Raw genomic sequence first — 22,070 nt, 5'->3', positions numbered from 1 at the left:
GAGAGAGAGCTTGAGAGAGAGCTTGAGAGAGAGCTTGAGAGAGAGAAATCTAGAAGGCAGTTACCACTATTCTCTGTCACAGGGCAAAAGAGTCGAGCTGGCAGCAACTTGCATTGAGTTTTTCAAAGGCCAATGAGATGGAAGGAAGGCGTGCCAAGTTCTTGCGCTGCCCTTTCTCGGACTTGCAGGAGCAGCAGCGTTTTGCTATGGGCAGCAGCTTGCATTGAGAGTGAAAGGAAAGGCCTTGGTTTTTGTTGTATTGGTAAGATTGGAAAAATCACACTTCAACCATTCTCTCTTTGACTGAAAGGTTTGGATGTGTTCAGTGCTCAAACTTGTGGTGTGCGACAACTACAACCTGACTCGCAGAGGGCAGTCAACCAACGTCTTGAGGAGCAGGTTGGCAGAGCGGCCAGCATCCAATTTAAATTGCCGTTGTCCGGTGGCAGTTGGGCAAGGCGACCTGACCTGGACTCACTGACAGCTCGACAACCTAACAGCCTTTGACCAAAGTTTCGGCGCCACTCACAAGCTCTGGCGTTATTTGACACAACTTTGTTGAATTATCTATAATTCTGATTGATATTTTTCCACTTTAAAGCATTCGCAAAAAATTGGCGCCGATTAACGGCCAAATCGTGACAAAGATAAAAAAAGGAGAAAATCAGTCGCCAGTTCCCAATTCTTGCTTTTGCTTGATCACGCGCGCGCGCGACCGATAGAGAACAAGACTTGGCCTCGGTCAAATCGTCTGTGGTTGCGCCCAGGTCAGGCAGCTGTAGGTGGTGCAGGATTTGAACTTTAGAAAATTCAAGTCCAGGGTACCCAGCAAAACTCTCGTTTCTCCGGTCACAGGGCGATCGAGCACCTGTTTCCAGCAGCGGGTTCGAGCAAGAGCTCAAACGGTGCTCCCCCTGGGCTCTCGGATCAAAGTCGAGCCGGCCAAACTTTGTGTTCAGCTCACGAGCTGAGCCACACCCCAGTGCCATGGCGTCTCGCACCGTTGTGCCCTCCTATGAGGATGATACTGGTCAGTCACCTCTGCGTTTCAGCTGTCGCTAGATGTCAGCTTGGCGAGAATCTGTTTTTTTTTTATCATCAGCCCTCGGTCGACAGCCAGCTAGCCAGCCAGCCATGTCATATCATGCCGTCCAACTCTCTCTCCTGCGATCAAGTGGTCTGGTGCTCTCTTTGCTTGCTTGCTCATGGGTTGCTCGTTTGCTTAGCCGCCTGCACCCAGTTTCTGAACGAATTCAAATCCAAGAGCAGCTCAGGTGTCTTGCATTTCAAGTATCTCGAGGCCATTGTACGTTTGCGACCTCTTGGGTAGCAGCAACCCTTCTGCCTTTTGTCCTTGTCTCAAATCCTAAACAGCGCACACGCTCCCTCACTTGGGTTGGCGTGCCCCTGCTTTGAACTCATGTAGCAAGAGATTGTTAACCGTCAGCGCAGTGTCATTCAGATTGATCTCAATGACGTCCAGGCGGTGAGTCACTTGGGTGATCTCTTGCTCTCAGATATGCTTCGCTGACTGGCGTGCACGTATTGAACCTCTTGTTGGTGATCCACAGACCCACGGTGACCTGTGCGAGGCCATTATTGTCAACACCAAGCGTTATACTTCGCTGTTTGCTGATGCCATCGATGAAATCGCCAAGAGTCTCGAGCCCACCGAGCAGGTTGGTGCCTCATCCCTCAACCCTCCAAGCTGGTTCATTGTGCGTAGCGGACCCAGATTGACCCTGTCCTTTCCTTAGAATGTGGAGCCCAGCACTTTGGACATCTACATTCAACACCGCAACAGCCTAGCAGCCCAGCACCAGAACGACGGTTGGTTTGATAGGCGTGTGGCATTTTTGCACCAATTTCTACTTTGATTCTCACCTGCTGCATCTTGACCCTGTGGCAATACTCGTGGATAGAGGGCGAACCTGCTGGACACAAATACCCTCCTGAGCTTCTCCGGCGCTAGTACGTCACTCTGCTTGCACAGCCTGTCGTGCAGCCTCGCCCCCAAAGACACTCTGGCTTGACCGTTTGCAGCATATGAGCTCCTCTTGTGTCTGATGCCGTTCCCTCTTTTGTCGGTTCCAGTGAGGTCGTTTTTGAGGTCCCTGATGATGCCAAGACTCTCAGCATTCGCAACGTCGATGCTACACACATTGGCTCACTCGTCCGTGTCGAGGGCATTGGTACGGCGCTCGACCTTCTTGGCCTCGCCCGGTGACACTCCCCCATCAAACTGTTGTTTTTTACAAGTTCATTTCAGCTCATGGTTTCTGGTCGATTGCCCATATGCAGTGACGCGCGCAACCGCCGTCAAGCCGCGCATGACGGTGGCGACCTACACCTGTGATGCCTGCGACCAAGAGATTTTCCAGGAAATCAAGGCACCCAACTTTATGCCCCTCTACGAGTGCCCCAGCGACACTTGTCGGGCAAACCGCCGCCGAGGTCGCTTGCACCTCATTACGCGTGGCTCAAAGTTTGAACGCTTTCAAGAGCTCAAAATCCAGGAGATGGCCAAGCACGTCCCCACCGGTCACATCCCCCGGTCCATGACCGTCTACGTTCGCGGCAGCAGCACCCGGGTGGCAAACCCTGGTGATCAGGTGACCATCACTGGCATCTTTCTTCCCGTGCCCTACTCGGGCTTCCGCGCCATTCGTGCCGGACTTTTGTCAGATACCTACCTCGAGGCCCAGGTCATGCTGAAGGAGAAGAAGACTTACGTCGAACAGGTGTTGACCGAGGAGATGCGCGTCGAAATTGAGGAGGGTGCGCACGATGAGGAAATCTACGACAAGCTTTCCTCATCCATTGCGCCTGAAATTTACGGCCATGACGATGTGAAAAAGGCGCTGTTGTTGCTCCTGGTTGGCGGTGTGGACCGCAAGATGGCTGATGGCATGAGCATTCGCGGTGATATCAACATTCTGCTGATGGGTGATCCTGGTGTCGCCAAGAGTCAGCTGTTGAAGAAAGTGGTGGACCTGGCGCCGCGCGCCGTCTACACTACCGGCCGTGGTTCAACTGGCGTCGGTCTGACCGCATCTGTGACGCGGGTACGTGTTTTTCTTGTCTCGATGAGCTTGTTGCACAGCACCCAAACTGAGGTGGCGCTCCAATTTGTCAACACCCTCTGACCCTGCCTGCGTGTGCACATAGGATCCTCTTACCAATGAGCTGGTTCTTGAGGGTGGTGCATTGGTGATGGCGGATATGGGTGTTTGTTGCATTGATGAGTTTGACAAGATGGACGAAGGGGTATGTCAACACATTCATCGCATCTCTCACGCTCCTCCCACAAAACACAAATGCTCTATATGCTCTTCCCTGTCTGATGCATTCTCTTGAACCGTGCCTCAGCACCAAAGTGCACCTCACGCCGTGGGCCATTGCCACTGTTTGTTGTGCTTTTCATTGCTGTGCCTCGCTTGCCACAGGACCGGACAGCGATTCATGAAGTCATGGAACAACAGACCATCTCCATTGCAAAGGCTGGCATCACGACGACACTCAATGCCCGGTCCGCCATTCTCGCAGCGGCCAACCCCGTGTATGGCAGATACAACATCAAAGTACGCCTATCAATCTCAACTCGTGCCTTGTTGAAGCAGACTACTTGCATCACATTTGATATTTTGGGCAGAGTGGAGGGTGGGACCTTTTGATTTACCTTGCTCATGTTTATCCGCCCTACGCGATTGTCGGAACACATCCGCTTAGAAATCTCCGACACAAAACATCAATCTCCCCGATGCCCTGCGCTCGCGTTTCGATTTGGTATTTTTGTTACTGGATCGTCCCGATCAAGACGCAGATCTTCGATTGGCACAACACATTACTTACGTCCATAGTCACAACGACTTTCCAGAGCTGGAGTTTGAGCCCCTCAGCAAGGACTTTGTGCGGTATGTCAACTTTTTGAGTGAAACGCATTGCCGAGATCGACTCCAGTGTGCTGGGTTTGATGAGCCGGTGCCTGTTTTCTCTTGCGATCGCAGCAACTACGTGGCACTGGCCAAGCAGTATCAGCCCTACATCGAGCCTGACATGGCCGAGCAGATGGCTTTGCGTTACGCACGCCTTCGCGAAACTGCACAGGATGACCCCAACGAGGGGCACGTCACCGCACGAATGTTGTTGGCTATGCTCCGCTTGAGTACGGCCTTGGCACGTCTTCGCTTCAGTGACTCAGTGGTGATGGATGACTTTGATGAAGCGCTGCGCCTGATGGACGCATGCAAGGTGGGTTCAGAGGGCTGCTGGCTGATGAACGAACCAACTTTTAGTTGGGCTATCCTCACCAGGCACACATGTTCCTCCCACCCTGCTCCTTTCTGAATACCAGGCTTCCGTGCGGGCTGCCAGCAACGCTAGCAAGCGGACTCGCATCAATCCTACGACGAGTATTTTCCGCCTCATTACCAAATTATTTGAGACATCCGGCGAGAACAAGATTAGGTTTGTGTCTACTGTTCTGCATATGCTTGTCCGTTGCAGCTCAAAGGCTGCATATCGGATGGTAAGTTCAGCAGATCTCACGCACGCATGTCCTTGTTTTCTTCACAGCTTGGCAGATGCGCAGGCGCGAGCTCGCGGCGATGGTTTCAATATGCAGGAGTTCAATGAATGCCTTCACGTGTATGAAGAGCTGAACGTGCTGCAGATTGATGCTGCTCGCACCAGCATCACATTGGTTCGATAGATCAGGAGATGGACCAACGAGGTGGGCCTTGGATCTTCAGTCATGGCCAATACATGGGCTGTTCTCGACGGCGTGCGTCTGGTTCGGCTCTTTGTGTGTTTCATGTTTTTGTTGTGTGTGGTCCAGCGTTTTTGCGTTTTGCGCGTGAATTGATTTTGGTTGCACTGCTCTTTTCATGCTCAGAACAAGGGGGGGGGGGGGGGGTTTAAATTTGATTAACATGTATGTAACATGTAAAATGTCAATGAAGTTGGAAAGGGCTTGCGGGGATGCCACGCAATTCAGAGCGAGTCCAGAAAGCGCCACTCCAGGAGTCGGTCGGCCTTGTGCTCAAGGAGAAAAGTGCGGGCAGCAGACTCACTCAACTGGGGGGGCAGTGCAAATCCGCGGCGATGCTGACGGCATATGGTAGACCAAGGGCCAAGGGCGGCACACACGTGAGGTTGACACCCTGTCCGCAAAGCGCAGCTCACGAGACTCCAAGACTTAAGGGGATGACAGCGAGTGGCGGGTCATCATGAACACACCTGGAGTAGCGCCTCGCGCGGCAGATTTTCTGCAAAGTCCATCTGAATCACGTCAAAGAGACGACGAGTTTCATAAACGGCGGCTTTGGGGGATGTGCTGGCCAGGCGCAAGAGTACTATCAACAAGGGTGAAAGAGAGCAAGAATCAACAACCGCCCTGTTCCAGAGCGCTCGCTACGCGCAGACCAGTCCGCCGATCTCTGCCTGCGTCCTCTCATGCGCTGGGACGGTGGAGCTCACGTACAGGCGATACGAGCCGCTGGCGGTTGATGCTGCGGTGATAGGACGTGCAGCAGATAGATCAATTGCAAGGCGGGATCGACATCACGCTGAGGTCGAAGCTCCTGTTGAAGCGCAGCGCGGAGGGTTTTCCTGAACAAGATGGCGAGATTCGTGAAAAAAAAGGGCAAGGATCGGGCGGTGAAGCTGGTGCGAAGGTGGCGATGGTGCAAAAGTAGGTCTACCTGGAGTCTGAAAGCTCGATCACAAGCGGTTCGAGCTGAATGCTTTGGTCAAACTGAACTATATTCCGGCTGCGCAGCTCTTTGAGGCATCGGGCCAAGAACTGGCTTGATACTGCCAAACGGAGGAGGTGACATGAGTGGCGTGCTATGCCATTGGATGAAAACAATGCGTGGTGGCTTTTTCCATGACTGCCGACGGCGATTAGCTGCGAACCTTGGATACCATTGAGCTCCACAGACCGCTGGGTGGAGGCCGAGCTGCCCTGTACACGCCGAAAGGTAAAGGTGATCGCGAGCTGAGGTTGACAGGAAGCTCTTCCCCGTTCAAGTATGCAACAACTCACCATGATCGTTTTGTGCACCAAAGGTCAATCACGGCCACATGGCTGGCGTTGTGATGGAAGCGGCGCTGCCAACGGCGCGTCAAGGTGAGAGATCGAGCAAACACTCGTAAAGGAAAAAAAAAAATAAAAAAATATGACGGATCGCTTAATTGCAGCAGATGGGATAGTTGATGCAGTTTTAATATACCCACAATGACGAGTTAGTGCAGGTATTTGGGTAGTTTACTACGGCGTGTTAGCTTTTTTTTTTTTTGTCATTGTCATTTCCATCTCAGTCGTCGTTGGTGGCAGTGGCGGTGATACCGCTGTTTCCTGTCGTTCAACGGGCTTCTCCCTGCGCAGGGGTTGGGGGTTTTCTCGAAACGAGCTTGTTTGCCGTGTCGCGCAAGTTGTGGACCACCACATCCCGCTCTGTTTGCAACCCGCACCCCTCCCCTGTTTGTGACCAGTTCAAGATGGCCGAGGCCGTACTGGCGCAGGATCCTCAGGCGTTGGTAGTGTTGGATCACAGCGTGCTCGAGACGTTGGAGAGCGTTCCTAATCTGTATCAAGAAGCAATGAAGGTGATTCACGAGAAGATTGCGGCGATGCAGGCGTTGCGCAGCCAGCCCACGCTCAATGGTGAGCAAATGCAGGAATTTGGTGACCTCGCCCATGGCCTGAAGAGCGGCACCTGCATGATCGGCTGTGTACGGTTGGCACATGTTTGCAACCAGCTCGGTGCGTGAGAGGTAGTTGGCCCGATCAATGTGCGCGTTTATTGCCTTGACGGGCACCCAATGACACTCAGTGCCTGGTGCTTGCTTGTGCACAGAAATCCTGGGGCGCTTCGGCCCCCAGCAAAACCCAGCACGGCTCGTGCAGATTTATGATCAAGTGCTCCCCAACGTCCTGCGGGTATGTGTCACCCAAACCTTGAACAGTCTGTTTGTTTGCGGATAGGATGAGGCGGCAGCTGAACTAAAGCACTGAAACAAGAGCCAGTGCTCACTCTTTGGCTGCCATGCTCGATAGGACACGGTCCAGCAGCTGCAGGAAAGCCTGCTTTGAACTCTACGCGCCGGTGCCTGACCTCTTGTAATCCTCCTTGGGCTTGCACGGCGCCGTGCGTTGCGTTTGCCTTGTGTCTGCCCCGTCACCAGGGCGCCATCTCGCTGTACATGATGCTAAGGGTTGGCATGTTTTTTTTGTACAAAGCTTCGTTTTTGTTTTTTCTTTCTTTGACTTCCCATTGCAAATCATTTTTTTTTGGTGGTATTCTGGATGTATTCATCGTTTCCATTGACAACTTGGCTGTGCCCAGGGAAGACAGAGAAGCAAATGAATTGCTTAAGCAATGGCGCAAGGCCGTCTGATCTTTAGCAAAATTGTGAGGGCATCGGGAATGGGCACATTGACCAGGGTTGTGCTCTTTTCATTTAGTTGTTGCGACGTCCCCGGCGCCGGGGCTGGCGCGCTTCGTGGCTGCGAGCGCGGCTCCTGGCGCGGCCACGTGCTGATGATGCTTCATTTTGGGCACCACGGTCATCGTTATGATGGCGTTGATCGTGTTCTTCGTCGCCATTTTGAGCGCGCGGACGATCGTAGTCGCGGGTATGCTGTGTCGTACGCCGTTGGCCAACCTCTTTATCATCACGGTCATGCGCTTGGTTGGGGTCGTCAAAGACGGTGATGCTGTAGTGTGCGTCTCCAGATGGTACAGGGTCGCTAATAACAACCAGCTGCCAGTCGGGTTCTGGCACAAGGTCTGGGGAGTATCGGTAGTCGGTCTGCAGGCGCACGACAGGCGACTCAAACACAAACATGCAATGGCTCTCGACAACGCGGTCGGGTAGGTCTTCGCTGTGAGCTGGTTGACTAGGGCCTGTGGCTGGCTTGGCGTCAGTCTCTGCCTCTGTGGACTTGGTGCCAGGGTCTGGGCTAGTGGTTAAGCGGTGCAGCTCCTCAGGGGTCCAATGTCCCAAAACCGTGGTGCGCAGACGCGCCTTCATAATCATAATAACATAGGCCGTGGATTCTTGATTCTGGGGGTCCTCCTTCATGCGGCCCACGAGACCCTCCATCTTTGCATCGTAAACTTCCATGTCCACATGTTGCGTGTTTGTCTAGCCCACATGCAGGTCAACCACCAAGGGCCAACACAACGTCATGAGAAATCGATGCGATTTGCGTTGGTTGACGGCATGGTCGGCAGCTGTACCTTCATGAATTTTTCCAGTTTCTGCATGACAGTGGGGTGGATGGCCCGGCGCATGGCGCGCAGGCCCGATACGTCACGGGCATTGACCGTGTCCAAGACGGCCTGGTAGGCGGCGGCAGCATCCTGTTTGTGGTGTCAACACGTCAGGCGAGTGGCATTGGTGGAAGCGTGTTCGTGGTCAAGGAAGTGCGGGAAAAAGTGCTTTACCGGCTTCGTACCTTTGTGAATTCCTCCTCCTTGAAGCCCCATTGGGAACGGAGCTGGGACAGTTGGAACTGGCGCTTAATCCAGTTGAGAAAGGTGCGTTGCTGTTGATGTACAGCCGGCGCCAGACGAAGCGCGCGCGCGCGGGCCAGTGGGGCTGCGGTTTGAAACCACATGACCACCTTGTTTCCTTACTTCGGCAAGAGATACAGAGCCTCCCTGACTGACAAGCTTGCTTTTCCCCACCAGACCACTGAGTGCGGGGCCGTCGAGACGGGTGCCTGGTCGTCGTCTCACGTCCTGTTTCCTGACCTGAGGGCAGAGGGTTGGAGCTGTTGACGATGACGATGATGTGCCACAACTCACAAAGAAAAAACTACAACAGCAGAAGAAGAAAGCCAGCACAGTGCAAGAATGCACAACAACGACAACAAGCCCGGAAAACACTTCCAGCCATAACGCTATTCGGGTTAAGCAGTTGACAATAACACCGTGTTTCGAGGCAATAACTTCATCTTCATCGTTCCCTGCGCTCTAATCTGACATCTGACATCTGACATCTGACAATTGAGGGGTTCTTGTGACCGTTACGAACCGCATAAAGCAACAGAACCAACAATTTGGGCGATTGTCATTCTCACAGGCACACAGACTGGCAGGACCCCGGGGCACAGGCACTCAGATTACCGGCCAGGATGGCGATTGAGGACCAGATGGATGCGCTGTATTTGCAGAACATCGAAGAATACATCAACGACAATGATGAAGTGGTTAGTCCGTTTGATGGCGAGGCGCGCATATGCGCAACCAGACCTCACCGTTTTCGCTGCTCTGGTCCCAATCGCCTGCCCCACAGGTCACGTACAAGGTGTTGAGTCGTCGACTTGGCGTTCCAGCCAACGTTGCCAAGAGGTAACCCACCTTTGGATCGCTTTCTGGAACGGCGCATCCCCTTGAGCCTGAGCCTCGCACGGCGTGTGCCTTGCTTCACAATCTGGTTCCGTGCCTTGCTCCCCTTTGCCACAGAATGTTGTTTGCCTATTACGACCAACACCGCGGTCAAGTTCAGGCGCTTTTCTTCTTGTCGGGCGTCGACGAGCACAGCCGCATGGTGTGCTCTGTGGTTTCCGAATCTGAGCTTGCTGCGCTGCAACACAAACTCAAGCAAATCACGAGTGTTCATGTCTACGCGCTACAAGCCAGCCTGCCCAAGGTCCGTTTGGCCCCTGTTGTTCTGATCGTGGAGCAGCAGCTGATCTTGCATGTACCCCTGCATCCATGGCTCCGTTCATTTGCCATGTCGAAGACCACTCAATGAAACACCAAAAACAACCTTAAAACACACAATTTAGGATGCGGCTGCTGTGCTGTACAGTGCAGACTATGATGCAGTCAAGGCCAATCTCGGCGCGATGCAATCGTACGTCCCTTTGCAGCACCAGTGCAAAAAGCCATATTTTCCCGCCCAACCTGAGACATCTTGTTCGCCTCACGATAATGGTCTTCGTGCCGTGCTACCTCGCGCAACCTCACGCTCTTCTGCATGGCCATGTTTCTTTGTTTAAACTGTTGCTCTAGGTCTAGTGGCATCGCCTGTAGCGATGTGAGAGCCGTCAATTCGTTTGATGAAGCCTCAGAGGAGAATGAGGCAGATGAGCTTCGACTAGGTGCGACGAGCTGCCGCTTAACTCTGACCATCTCCCTCCTGATTGTATTTCGTTCTGGGTTCCGACTTTTTTTTTTTTTTTTTTTTTTCTTGCTCGTAGGTTCCACCCTGCCACCAGCCGTCGCCAAGGTCGGCGGCGTTGCCCCTCCCAAACACAAGGTCAGTCAAGGCTAAGCCTGCTTGTCAGTATGTTGGCAAACCCATTGGGCCATTTACCTGTGGTGCCATGTCCCCTGTAACGGGCCATCGCATGCGCTTTCTCCTGCCTTCAGGGCAAGGCTACATCAGTCCAATCTTTTTTTGGACAAGGAAAGAAGGACAAAGGTGCAGCTACCACGCCCACGGCGTCGACATCATCTTCGAAAAGCACTCCCGCTTCCACAAATGCTACAAGTACAACAGCCAAGAAAGAGGCCAAACCCAGTAAACCCAGCCTGTTCAAAACTGCCAGCAGCAAATCAGCGTCAGCAACCACCGCCAAGCCTGCCACCCCTTCGGTAAGCGCTCGCAGCTCGTGTGCCCTCGATGGCTGCCATATCGTATTCCTGACTGCCTTGCGGCCGTGAAATTATGCGGATTGAATTCAAGGCACCCACACAGAGTGAGCCCACCCCAAAGAAAAGAAAGGGCGTGCTTTTGGATGACTCCGATTCGGAGGATGACACCGCAGCGCCAAGCGCCCGGCCGCCCTCTCACAATAAGACCCCGACCGAGTCCACCAAGCTTCAGAACAACGAGGGCGAACAGCCTGCACCAAAGACCGAAAAGAGTGAGCCTCAGAACAAAGAAGTGAAAACCGCATCGCGAGCCAAGGCACAGACAGAAAAGCAGGCCAAGAATTTAACAAAGGCGTCTGGTGACGATGCCAAGCGTGCTGTGTCGGATACCCCAAGCCCCAGTGCTAAGAAACCATCGCAAGCGCCGGTTCAGAAGAAGTATCGTATGGATGCCAATGGTCGAATGGGTACGATCAACCATCACCGTCTTGCTCCGGAGCGTGTCACCTTGCAAATGATGCGAGCCCCAGTGCTTCCGCGCGACACGAGTCAACCGCTTTGCTCACGCGTGCGAACCGGCTTGTTCTGTCGGGTTTGGGCGTTTTGACAGTGGCCATTGATGCGGCAGACGCGGCTCCGAATCCAGATGAAGCCGCTTCAACCTCATCCGCCTCCAGTACCGCCCAGAGTGGATCAAGTGCACCGAGTACTGCTACGGTGAGTCTGTCCGTTCGCTTTGGATTTGCGATTCTTCCATGCTTCTCAATTCTGTACCGACTTCCAATGCCCATGCTACTCTTTCAGGGAACAAGCACAGGAGCAGTGGCGGCAGCAGGCAAAAGCTTCAAGTTGGCTGAAAAGACGGACGAAGGTACTTATTCACCGTCCCTTGGCACTGGCCACACTCTTTGGCGCTTGACAAGTCATCATGCCCATTGGTGCATCTGGCAAACGGCGCACCGATTCCTGATGCTGCCTCGCGACCACGTTGCAGAGCTGCTGGCCAGCATTCCACGCGTCAAAGTACTCACGACGAAAAAGAACAAGAACTTTGTCAACGACAGTGGCTACCTGGGTTAGTCCTGTCGTCGGGGAGCCGAGGTTAACGGCTGCGTTGTCCCCCTCGCAGTGTAGCTTCTCATCCTTCTCATGCCGCATGTTGTCTCTGGTCTGCCCTTCTTTCCGTGCGTCTATACATGGGCGCTTTAGTGACGGAGGAGCAAACAGTGACAGAAGAAGTTGCGTTGACAGAGGACGAGATTCAAGCTGAGTTTGCGCGACTCAAGGCAAAACGAGACCGCAAGGCGAGCGAGGCCATTAGTGCCGCAAGCGCTGGCAAGAAGAAGGGGGGCTCCACCAAGAAGAAGCAAGCTTCGATTGCCAATTTTTTCAAAAAATGATGCTAGCGAGTATTTTGAGTCAATGCAAGAAGAGTTGATCTGGTTGTGTGAGTGTATTTGTAAATTGACACATGCAGAATTATGTGGCGTCTCAGACGTCAATCGCGAGCCCCGGGCGCAGCCCGTGCCGCAGCCCGCGCTACAACTCGTTCCTGGACTCCTTGTAGTGCTTTAAGCCACTGTGCTTGATTTCCTGCTAGCACCGGGCTCAGGCGTTCCAGGCATGCCACCGCCTATAAACGTTGTTCAGACCATCAGAGGGCACGGGGTGCCTCGTTAGCGTTGAACATGTCATGTTTGTAGCCCTAACCTAGCCGTGGATGCACCAGGTGCGAGGAGGTGGGTCAAACCTTCTTCTCATACTCCGGGCTCGACACGTGGTTGAGTGCCTGTAAGAGGGCGCTCCGGGCCAATTCGACGTTGTGATCTGGGTAGTAGTAGCCGCAATCCTAGCTCACCAAGAGTTAGTTGCAAGGCAAGATATCCCACACAGAGCCCGAGGACAGTGAACAGTGTGAGCCGGAGCGGGTCGTTTGATTGTATCACAAGGGTCAGCGATTGACGTCACTGACGTGGAAGTGAGGGTTGTTATGCACCAACGGGAAGCGGCGCTGGAGCGCTGCTAGCTCCGTGTCCCAGCGCGCGGCATCGTCCCAGTTGTGACTCAGCACCACATCTGTATGGGTCGTCAAAAACCAGTCCATGTCGTAGGTTCGCTCAAATGACATTCGTCCAGCCCTGTAAGCCTTGCTGCGTAATGAGACCATGGCACGATACTGCTCGTTGGCGGCCAGTTTCTGTGTGTTGCAAATATAGGCCGAGGCAAAGCTCTCCGGATCAACCCGGAAGACGGCTTCAATCACCAATATCGGAAAGATGGAGTTGCGGAAAACGCCGTCGTTGGGCTCAAAGACGGCAATACGTTTGCGGGATGGGTCGCTGGGCTGCCAGAACCAGCGCGCATCACTCGCTCCTTCGACCCCGATCTGCGGTGGTGGTTGTGGGGCAAAGAGGCGAGGTACGTAAAAGGCTGGCGAGCCGTGCAAAATCTCGTAAAAGGTGGTTTGTCTAGAATTCGCATCGTCAAGAGAAGGCCGCGAGCGCAGTTTCAAGTGAGCGTCTTGGTTGCGCTATGTCTGGCGTAGCGAGCTACGATCGGTGAGCGCGCACTGACGCCTCGATCGTCGTCAGAACTGCAAGATTGCTCCTGGCAAACCCCAGGTCCGCGGCTACAGCTGCATCGGTGGCTGGGTAGAGGATCTGAGAGGCAAAGGCATTGTAGTCGTCCTCTCTGCGATAGCGAGCCACCTAGCAGGAAAGGACAGAGCGGTAGCAACCCGATGAAGTGGCCCGCCTGCTTGACCAAGGACACGTAGCGCGCAACACAGGATGCTGACGCTCCAATTCAAACTTTTGTCACGGAAGACATTAAGCCACACCTGGATAGTGCTTTCCGTCAGACTAGCTTCAAAGTCTTCAGCTAGCGCATCCACCTGATCAAGTGGTGGCGGGGTGATGGGGTGAGTGGGAGCCCTTGCAAGATACCTGGTGGCCAGGACTCAAGACCAACACACTACCTCAAGCAGAAAGTCATGATCAGCATCGATCTGAGTCAAGGCAGAAGCAGCCACAATCACTGGGATATTGTGAGTGGCAAGCAAGCGGCGCACTGGATGCGCAGTATCACCGCCGGTGGAGTCGTCCACCAAGCCCCGGAGCTCGAGGTGGCCCATTCGCTGCAAGCCCAGCAACAGACTCACAACAGGAGTGCATTCAGCAGAGGAGGTATACCGACAGTGGATCCAAGCACGTGGGGGCTCTGATAGCGTCGCCGAACACAACAAGGCTGCCATGACAAGCCGCAGACCCTGCAGCCACAGACCCTTGTGCCCCATCCCTCACCGCTTCCACTCGCCAAGAGAAACCAGAATTTCTGTTAAATTTTGAAGCGCCAAAAGCCCATTACTAAATGTAAATGCTGACAATCCTTGGGAGAATTTCGAGTTTTTTTTTTCAAATTTTTTTTTTTTCAACGGAAGTTGAGATAGGAACGATGGCGCGTACCAAGCAGGTTCCTGGGCCGTCTCCGCGTAAGACGCGAGGTCAAGCAGCGGCAGACACAGCGGCAGCCGAGGCCATGTCTCAGGTGGCACCGCCGATGACGCAGGAGGAGGACGAGGACTACGATGCTGACGTCAATGACCTGGCCCCACCCGCCACGCAAGATGCTGGCAGTGCGTCTGAGGAGCGTGAAGAGCCTGCGGTTGATAGGGCTGAGGCTGACACACGTTCCGAGAAAGAGACGCCTGCTGGTCCTGGCAAGGCTAGTAGCAAGAACAAAGACAAAGGCAAAGGCAAGGGCAAGGGCAAAGGCAAGGGCAAAACCACAGTCATAGCTGCTGCCGTCTCAGAGGCGACCGCCACAAATGCACCAGCGGCGGGCACTGAAGTGCAGGGCAAGCCGCCGGCATTGGACGTCGAAGTGACTCAGGCCATGGAGGGGCGACCAATCGCTAGCTCAGATGAACGCGCTACCACCCCCACCACTTTTGCGCCCCCTGCCAATCAAGTTGTACGCGTCGGCGCAAGTCTCTTCTCTCACGGCCACGGCCGCCCCATCTACGTCTACATGGCGCCTTGCCGCGACCGTCATCGCCTCGAAGATGCCGCTACGGTATGCTGGTGCTTGCCGCCATCATTTCCATACGTGACACTCACTTGGTGCTCTTGCTGCTGAAGCGGCGACTCACTTTTTCTGTCCTGTTGGGCTTCGGCCTTCTAGCAACACGGCGCCATCTTCACCAACAAGCAGGACGCCGACCTTTGGTGCGCGCCGCTCTAATTTTGATGCTCTCTCGCTTAATCCTCATATGGCGTGGTCGTGATCCTGCACAGCCTGTCATGCAAGGCTTATGGTGCTTGTAGTCCGCTGTCACTCATCCTTCTGTCCATGTCCTCATTCGCCTTGGCCTCTTTGTTGTGCCGCATTTTTTGATACCCAAACACCGGGATTCCAGCTTCCTTCCTGCAGGATCATTGGCGCCAACGTTGGGCTGGTTTTCTGCTGATTGGCTGGAAGAATGCATTCAGCAGAAGCAACTCCTCGACTGCCGCATGTTTCTTCTTAAAGCCTCCAATCCACGCAAGCGCGCGTAAGCCCAAATAGACCGAGTCGCGGAGAGCTCTTTTCTTCGTGCTTCCCGCCTCTCTTCCTCTTCAGGTGTCAACTCGTTGGTTCAATGTTCACTGTTTTCTTTCGGGCCCGTTTATTTTCACGCTAGGCGTGCCCGTAATTTTGATGAAGACGATGACCGCGTGATTGAGGATTTCGTCTCGCGCAATGGTCATCTGGCTTCCTACAATGGCACGGCGCTGTGGAAGGCTATGGTTGACCAACAGGTGTGTGCATTCTCGTTTTATCCCGCAGTTCTCACTTTTGCGTCTTGCTGTTGAGCTGCTGCTGTTGCTGGTGGTGGTGATGACGACGATGATGATGACGGTGTGCTCATCACTCTATCCGTCCAGGTGTTGGTGGGTCGTGATTGGCAATCCTTGAAGAATCGCTTTGTCAAGGTTATTCAGCCTCGTCTTATGCATGTAAGTCGCCTCGCAAACTAGCTGTTTCCTCTCAAGAATGGTCGAACACGGTTTCGACTCATACACTGTGTGCGCTAGACTGGCAAGGTGCTGCCTCGTCCCTCGACACCCACCAAATCGGTCTGTTCTTGTGCATCCACCCATTGAGAATTTTCGAGGCAGTATACGCTTTGTCAGTTTCCCCTCCTCACCAGTCTTGCCTTGGCTCTGGCGCTGGCCCTGATAGCCACACCATACCCGTGACTTTCTCGAGTTTCAGCCCGATCGCAGTCGAGTGCTCAATCTGGATTCGTCTCAAGCCCCACCGGTGTGCTGCTGTCTGATCGGCCTGTGTCAAAAAGTGTACCCACAACTTACAGTTCTTATCTTGTTTACATGCCACGGTTTAGCCAAAACGAGCGCTGATCACATCGCAGGACCCACTCGTGTCGACGCTCCAGGTATGTTCTGCTCCCTGTATTCTCAACACAACCACATACACACAGAAGCACACGCGTGGTCTGCTCCACGTGTGCCTCGTGTGAGCTCAGCAACTTTGGACCGGGTTAGGTGATTCGTGAGACCACCACGGCCAAGGATTTGGATATCCTCGTGGCCTTGCACCGTGCCTCAGGCGTGGTTGAGCAAGCCATTCGTCTGCTTCGAAAGGAAGACCTGGGTATGTGCTCGCACTCGAACTCCTTATGCCCATGCTTATGCCAGCGCAATATACTCAAATGGCTAGGGTGTGGTCTTTCTTTGTCGTAATCTCGGATGTGTTGCCAAACCCATCAATGCAGACATCAAGGTCTGGGACGACCCCAATGCCGACAAACTTCTGCTATCCGAAGATCCGGCTAACATGATGCCTCTCACTACATCCTATGGCTTTCGTATGTACATCTCGTGCCCATGATGGCTGTCTCCCAACCCCGCTGATTGGATTGTTGACACTGGATGTGTAACTAGGCGAGTCGGATCTTCATCGACGTCTCGATTATCTGGACTCCTAGCCAAACAGCCAAATGCTGCCTTCTGCGTCCACCGGCGAGTAAATTGTCGCACTTGGGCAGCCAGTACAAAAACAAAAGCAAAAACAAAAACAAAAACGAAAAGAAAAACAAGAATGAAACAACGAGTTAATCAAGGGAGGACACCACGACACGAACTCCTTTGCATCATCCTACGCCAAAATCAAAACCACAATATACGTTTGATTGATGAATATCTCAACACACATGCGCACACAATCAACACCCTCGCCTCATAGCCCTAAGTAGACATCATGGCCTGCTATATATTGAGGCCTTGACCAACACAAGTTGCAAACCAACTTTTACCACATACTCTGCGCACCAAGCCAGCCAACCACGACGATGACGTGGTGGCGACAGTCTGAGCATCAAACCCTTTGCACGTCTTTAGTCCCTGCCATATACGTGAAACGCAATGGGCACGACTAGCAACAAAAATACCACAAAGGCCACCATTTGGCCGCTGGAAACAGAAAAACCTCGCTTGCGCGCGTGTCGCTGCTGCACCGCTCGAAATCGTTCCTGTGTTTTTTTCACGAGCTGGCCATCATCTTCAGTGTGTACAGTGCTGGAGGCAAGGCTGTCTCTTCCACGGCCAGACTGAACTTTGCTCGGTTGATGGCGTTCCTCAGGGATGCCCAGAATCTGGGGTTGGGTGAACAAGCCTCCAGGATGACGGGCTCTCAGCTCCAGATCTGCACCAGCCTCCAGGTTCAACAGCTCGACTTGTGAGAGAGTTGTATTTGCCACGGTTTGATATTCAAGGCCCAGTTGAACGGTGCGTTCGGTATCCGGGCTGGTACGTACACAACACGTGTGCGCGGTGCGCACAGCGCGCAGTTGCACTTCCAGTAGCTGAGGGCTGGGCCAGGTAATGTGCACCGATTTCCGTAACGTATCACTCTCGGTCTTGGGTAGCTCAGGGGCTGCTACTGGTGCAGCCATGGTGGAGCATTCCATCGGATCTGAAGGCATGCCCCAGCCGATCTCATTGCGATCGCGCGCACGCAAGGTGTAGTTCTGAGAGGGTTCCAACTTTGTCAAGCGCGCAGTCTTGGCCCGGCCAGCAAAGGCAATGTTCTCTTCGCCAGTGCCGAGGCGAAGCAGCACTTCTGTCTCCAAGACATCGGCTTGGCTTGTCCATTTCAGCTTGATGGTGTTATGTGTGGCGCTGACGATTTGCAGAGCTGGGGGTGGAGGGGGGAGCTTTTGCGTGCGCACATTCACTGCTGCACTCGCCGCACCAACTCCGACCTTGTTGCCGGCCTGGCAGCGTATCTATAAGCAGATTCAGGGATGAGGTGAAACTGACGGGCAGGAGGGCAGCACGCCAAGTGTCAACAGACCTTGTGTCTCGTGTCGGGCTGCAAATTGGGCAAGGGAATGCGGGTTAAATCCGTTTCCTCGCCTACTGTCACGTCCAGAATTCTCGATCCATCAATCTCGAATCTAACACAGACACAGTCATGGTCAAGCTGCTGTCAATGTAGGCGCGCGCGCGCGCGCTAGGCAAGAAACCCCAACGAGAATTCCACGCGGCTTGTTGTCTGATCGTCAAACGCACCGAAGAAGCGTGATGGGAGCGCCATTGTCCAGAGGTAGGTCTACGGCCACACGGGCTTCATTCGAGGATACGTCGATGACGCGCAGGGGGGGCATCGCATCTGGTGCAGTGGCGCAGGTGGTCAAGGCCACAGCCTTGCTTGGCAGGGCCATGCCGACAGCATTGTGGCTTTGCACAAATAGTTGATAGTCCGTACAGGCCTTCAACGTCTTCAGAGTGACAGTGGGCGCTTTGACCTTGGTGGACGTTTGCTCCTGCCCAGTGATGGCAACGACTGTGTAGCCTTCAATCGCACTGCCATGTGCAGGCCCATCCATCCAGGATAACACCACCTCGCGGGGGGCATTTTTAACCACTTGAAGATTGGTCACCGGGGCTGGGGCATCGGCCAAGGTTGTAAAAGTACAAGGCGCACTCCAGTCGCCGTCTCCAGCACGATTTCGACAGCGCACTCGAACTTGATACGGGGTGCCAGGAGCAAGGTCATCAAGCAAAACACTGGGCTCTGTGGCATCGAGTAGCAACGGATTGCTCGCACCGTCGGTCGCGCCTTGTGGGGTACACTCGATCGAGTAGCCAGACAGTACGGCCCCGCCACCAAAGGCGGGGAGCGACCACTGTACGAGGGCACTCCGCGCAGTAATGCCACTTGAAGTGACATCTTCGGCAGGGCCGGGCACGTTGGGGGCTGTGGTAGTGCGCGTTAGCTGAGACCAGTCAGACTGGCCACCCACATCTACCGTAGCCATACGAAAGTGATAGACGTGCCCTGCTTTCAAGTCTTGGCAGCGACACGACAACTCTGGTCCAGCGTACACGACAGCGAATGGCTCGCGCGGTTGATAGTTGAACGTGGTAGTGCCCTATGGAACAGCGCCAGGCATAGACGCGGTTAACTTGTTGCGTGTGTACACGCAAGTGGTATGCACAACGTTCAAGTGCATAACGACCAACACTGTTAGCGCAGATGAGTACCCGAATGGCATCTGACCTTTTTGGTGATGGTTTGAGCTGGCTGACCAGCATCACGCTGCACAAGGTAGGAAGGGGGGGTGTCATTGTCCTGAGCGGATGGATGCACGGTCCACTCAAGTGCGAGGGCGTCTTGAGTTGGTCGACCCAGGACACGGGGAGCGCCAGGCGCAGCTGGTCGTTCAGGGCGCGTCTTGATATCAAGGACTTCGCTAGCTGGACCCTTGCCTCGAGGGTTGACGACACGCAGTCGAAACCGATAGTCACAGTTTGGCGTCAAGTCCACCACCTTGTAGTTGGTATCAATGCCAGTATATACTGGTCGGAAGCCTGTGAATGGAGAGAAGGGTGACCATTCCAGGCGCATGTCGGGGATGAGCCAGCCGGATAAATGCGTGAGCGCGAACAGGGAGAGAATACTCACCGTAGCCGCTATCATCATCCATCTCCAGGATGTACTCTGTCGCATTTTGAATGGCTTCCCAGCTAAGGTCAACCGTCGTCTGCGCTACACTATTGCAAGACACTTGCGCGGCATGTCTACTCGCAAGCAGTTGAGCAGTGAGGCGAGTGGTGTATGGGGTGATGCGTTGAGACAGCAAAATCAATGAAAACAACAAGGAAAAGACGGGGTGCGACGCACTTGACTTTGGCCACCATGGTCCGAATCTCAAGCAGAGACGATGGTGCCGATGTGCCATGTTCATTCTCCGCCATGACGAAGAATCGATACGAGGAATCGGGTTTGAGGTCAGTCAACTAATGGTGCGCGCATTGACAAACGGTGAGGTGTCATTCATTCATGCGAGGGCAACGAACAGGCATGCGTGCAATGGCATCGCAATGTTTGTAAGCACGGCACGTCACTTGCATTGTGACGTCGTTCCTTGGTCTCGATGAGGACCTCAAAGTCCTGCGGGGACCGCTCACTCAACCCGTTGTCCCACGCTAAGATATAGCGGGTGATGGGGACTCCGCCAATGTCATCCGGCTTGCTCCACTTGAGGGCAATGCTAGTGGCCTTCCGCCCCGTGCATGTGAGAGCCAGTGGCGGCAGCGGCGGTCCCGAGCGTGTGGTGCCACTGCGATCGGGCCGAGCCCAGTAGAGAGCAATTGGAGGTTAGATTTGGGGCGGCACACAGATCGCAAAATGCATTGCAGATCGGCAAGCAACATGGAGCAGCACACGCACGTGACGACTGCAGAGCAAGTGAGCATGTCCTGACGCAGGGAAGGCTGGACGCGAAAATAGTACGTTGTGTTGCTTGTCAAGTTCTAAACAAGGGGGTTAAGCGATGCAGATCAGCAAAGAGGCTCGGGTGCTTTGGGGTGGGGGAAAAGGAGGTAGCGATTCTCAGGGTCAAGACTGGACGACAAGACTGGGTGAAGAAAGGCAGAGCGAACCTCGACGACGCAAGTCATGGCTGTTGCACTGGCATCAGTGAGCTTGGTACTACCGAGAGACGTGATATCATTTTCAGCAAACGCATCATTGTGACACATCTGCATGTCAAAGACCGTGTCCGGATTGGCCGCGGCGGGAAGGGTCCAGCGCAGGTGAATCTCGTGTTGCTCTTCGCTTGTGACGCCAAGATCGGAAACAAGAGGCAGGGGTGGTGCTGGTGAAGGGGTTGATGCTGGTGCATGGTCATTGGTGTCAGCAGCAGGTGTGGCGGCGGCAGCGGCGGCGGCAGCAGCAGCAGCAGCAGCAACAGTGGCGTCGGACGCTCGCCGTCCCGATGTACTTGAGCGGCGCGATGAGTTGGAGGCACTGTTGCGTCGAGCGCCATGGCTTTGGCTTGATGTGCCACGTTTGGAAGTTTGCGGCGGGGCGGTCCCGTGGGCGTGGGCAAGAGCGTGGGCATGAGCATAAGCATGAACGTGAGCGTGGGCGTGGGCAGGAAGCAGCCCATTGTGATGAGTCATGGGTTGGGAATGGTGGGCATAGACATGGGCGTGGGCAGTGGGAGCATATGGGCCGTGCGGTGCGGCGAGGGGACTGCCGTTAGTGGTGGGCGTGCCGTTTGAGCTGCTGACACTGCTCGAAGTGCTGGTTGCGGGAGCAGTGGTGGAAGTCGGTGCTGGGGAGGCGTTGCGTAGAAGATGGCCCAGCAACTCGTGGAGGGGCAAGCCGCGGGCTTTGTCCGAGACCATGACATGCAGTGCAGGCATGTTGGTATTGGTGGGCACCGTTTCCACGTTGACTGGAATGACTTCATCTGTAAGGTGACAGTGGCCATTTGAAGTGCCAGTCGACACGAGGCGCAAATTAGGGGTGAGATGCCGGACTGAACTGTGAGGCAGGCTCTTTTCAAAAGGAGGGCCACTCATGCGGGGTGTGCTTTCCAAAGCACGGGTAAGATCCAGACTGACCTCCATGAATGCGGGAGAGGACATAGACACGACCGAAGACACCTTCGATGAGTTGAAGCTCAAGGTCTGCAGCAGGAATGCTGTTGAGGCAGTGATCGGGGCTGAGGTTGAGCATAGTCGGGGAGAATGGTGCGATGCGGTGGCGCAAGATCACCAGCTGGCTCGTGCCGGCTGGAGTGCGCAAGGTAAAGGTTTGCATCATGGCGGTGCTGTTGCTCGCCATGGTGTTTGTTGCCATCAGCACTCTGAGCACAAGCTCGGTCCAGGGTGAGCCGTCCTCTTCACTCGCTGTGGATCAAAACCGGGCGCGCTGTGATTATATGGGCGCGAGCCTCTGTCATTGAGGCTTGAGAATGGGAGAGTGCTTGTTCCCAACAGCAGGACCGGGGCTTGATCCGGTCTCAGTCACCCAGGAGCTCGGGGGGGGGGGCGGACGATGGCTTCTGGGCAAGTGGCACAGTGGGTGCGTGTGTGTGTTCGGGCTTTGTTGTTGCTGGGAGTGGATCACCGATCCACCCCTTCCACAGACGGCCCTATC

General features: G+C 54.4%; 7 protein-coding genes across 7 annotated transcripts; 4 read left to right on the top strand and 3 right to left on the bottom strand.

Annotated features, from left to right (window-relative positions):
- Positions 1-1,580: 1,580 nt before the first annotated feature.
- MONBRDRAFT_14950 (uncharacterized protein) lies at positions 1,581-4,711 on the top strand (the record flags this gene model as incomplete). Its single annotated transcript, XM_001743852.1, has 11 exons — positions 1,581-1,679; positions 1,758-1,830; positions 1,923-1,971; positions 2,095-2,192; positions 2,302-3,065; positions 3,169-3,267; positions 3,447-3,581; positions 3,730-3,914; positions 4,008-4,251; positions 4,355-4,467; positions 4,576-4,711. Coding segments are annotated over 11 exons (1,995 nt in total), but the record flags the coding sequence as incomplete, so codon positions are not given.
- Positions 4,712-6,084: 1,373 nt separating this feature from the next.
- MONBRDRAFT_6298 (uncharacterized protein) lies at positions 6,085-6,774 on the top strand (the record flags this gene model as incomplete). The annotated part of the gene is made up of 2 exons (XM_001743851.1): positions 6,085-6,130; positions 6,389-6,774. The coding sequence occupies 2 exons, from the start codon at positions 6,085-6,087 to the stop codon at positions 6,772-6,774; spliced, it is 432 nt and encodes a 143-aa protein (XP_001743903.1).
- A 690-nt stretch (positions 6,775-7,464) lies between these two features.
- On the bottom strand, positions 7,465-8,626 carry MONBRDRAFT_23444 (uncharacterized protein; the record flags this gene model as incomplete). Its single annotated transcript, XM_001743606.1, has 3 exons — positions 7,465-8,151; positions 8,247-8,369; positions 8,465-8,626. 3 exons carry the CDS (start codon positions 8,624-8,626, stop codon positions 7,465-7,467), a joined length of 972 nt encoding a protein of 323 aa, XP_001743658.1.
- Positions 8,627-9,145: 519 nt separating this feature from the next.
- MONBRDRAFT_23443 (uncharacterized protein) lies at positions 9,146-12,013 on the top strand (the record flags this gene model as incomplete). The annotated part of the gene is made up of 12 exons (XM_001743850.1): positions 9,146-9,220; positions 9,307-9,362; positions 9,477-9,663; positions 9,803-9,870; positions 10,029-10,117; positions 10,217-10,275; positions 10,389-10,613; positions 10,705-11,080; positions 11,224-11,330; positions 11,418-11,484; positions 11,608-11,688; positions 11,823-12,013. 12 exons carry the CDS (start codon positions 9,146-9,148, stop codon positions 12,011-12,013), a joined length of 1,581 nt encoding a protein of 526 aa, XP_001743902.1.
- A 551-nt stretch (positions 12,014-12,564) lies between these two features.
- On the bottom strand, positions 12,565-13,908 carry MONBRDRAFT_23442 (uncharacterized protein; the record flags this gene model as incomplete). The annotated part of the gene is made up of 4 exons (XM_001743605.1): positions 12,565-13,081; positions 13,230-13,321; positions 13,453-13,506; positions 13,591-13,908. 4 exons carry the CDS (start codon positions 13,906-13,908, stop codon positions 12,565-12,567), a joined length of 981 nt encoding a protein of 326 aa, XP_001743657.1.
- A 158-nt stretch (positions 13,909-14,066) lies between these two features.
- On the top strand, positions 14,067-16,732 carry MONBRDRAFT_23441 (uncharacterized protein; the record flags this gene model as incomplete). The annotated part of the gene is made up of 10 exons (XM_001743849.1): positions 14,067-14,687; positions 14,796-14,839; positions 15,295-15,412; positions 15,539-15,610; positions 15,689-15,730; positions 15,837-15,917; positions 16,000-16,050; positions 16,160-16,268; positions 16,390-16,486; positions 16,603-16,732. The coding sequence occupies 10 exons, from the start codon at positions 14,067-14,069 to the stop codon at positions 16,730-16,732; spliced, it is 1,365 nt and encodes a 454-aa protein (XP_001743901.1).
- Positions 16,733-17,010: 278 nt separating this feature from the next.
- On the bottom strand, positions 17,011-21,755 carry MONBRDRAFT_6293 (uncharacterized protein; the record flags this gene model as incomplete). The annotated part of the gene is made up of 8 exons (XM_001743604.1): positions 17,011-17,901; positions 17,970-18,072; positions 18,188-19,050; positions 19,179-19,489; positions 19,584-19,699; positions 19,803-19,918; positions 20,564-21,378; positions 21,533-21,755. 8 exons carry the CDS (start codon positions 21,753-21,755, stop codon positions 17,011-17,013), a joined length of 3,438 nt encoding a protein of 1,145 aa, XP_001743656.1.
- Positions 21,756-22,070: the final 315 nt, after the last annotated feature.

This window comes from Monosiga brevicollis, genomic scaffold, assembly GCF_000002865.3.
Source record: "Monosiga brevicollis MX1 MONBRscaffold_4 genomic scaffold, whole genome shotgun sequence".
Classification (NCBI taxonomy): domain Eukaryota; class Choanoflagellata; order Craspedida; family Salpingoecidae; genus Monosiga; species Monosiga brevicollis.
Note: the sequence above shows the minus strand (reverse complement) of the source record. Positions and strands in the feature narration are given on the sequence as shown.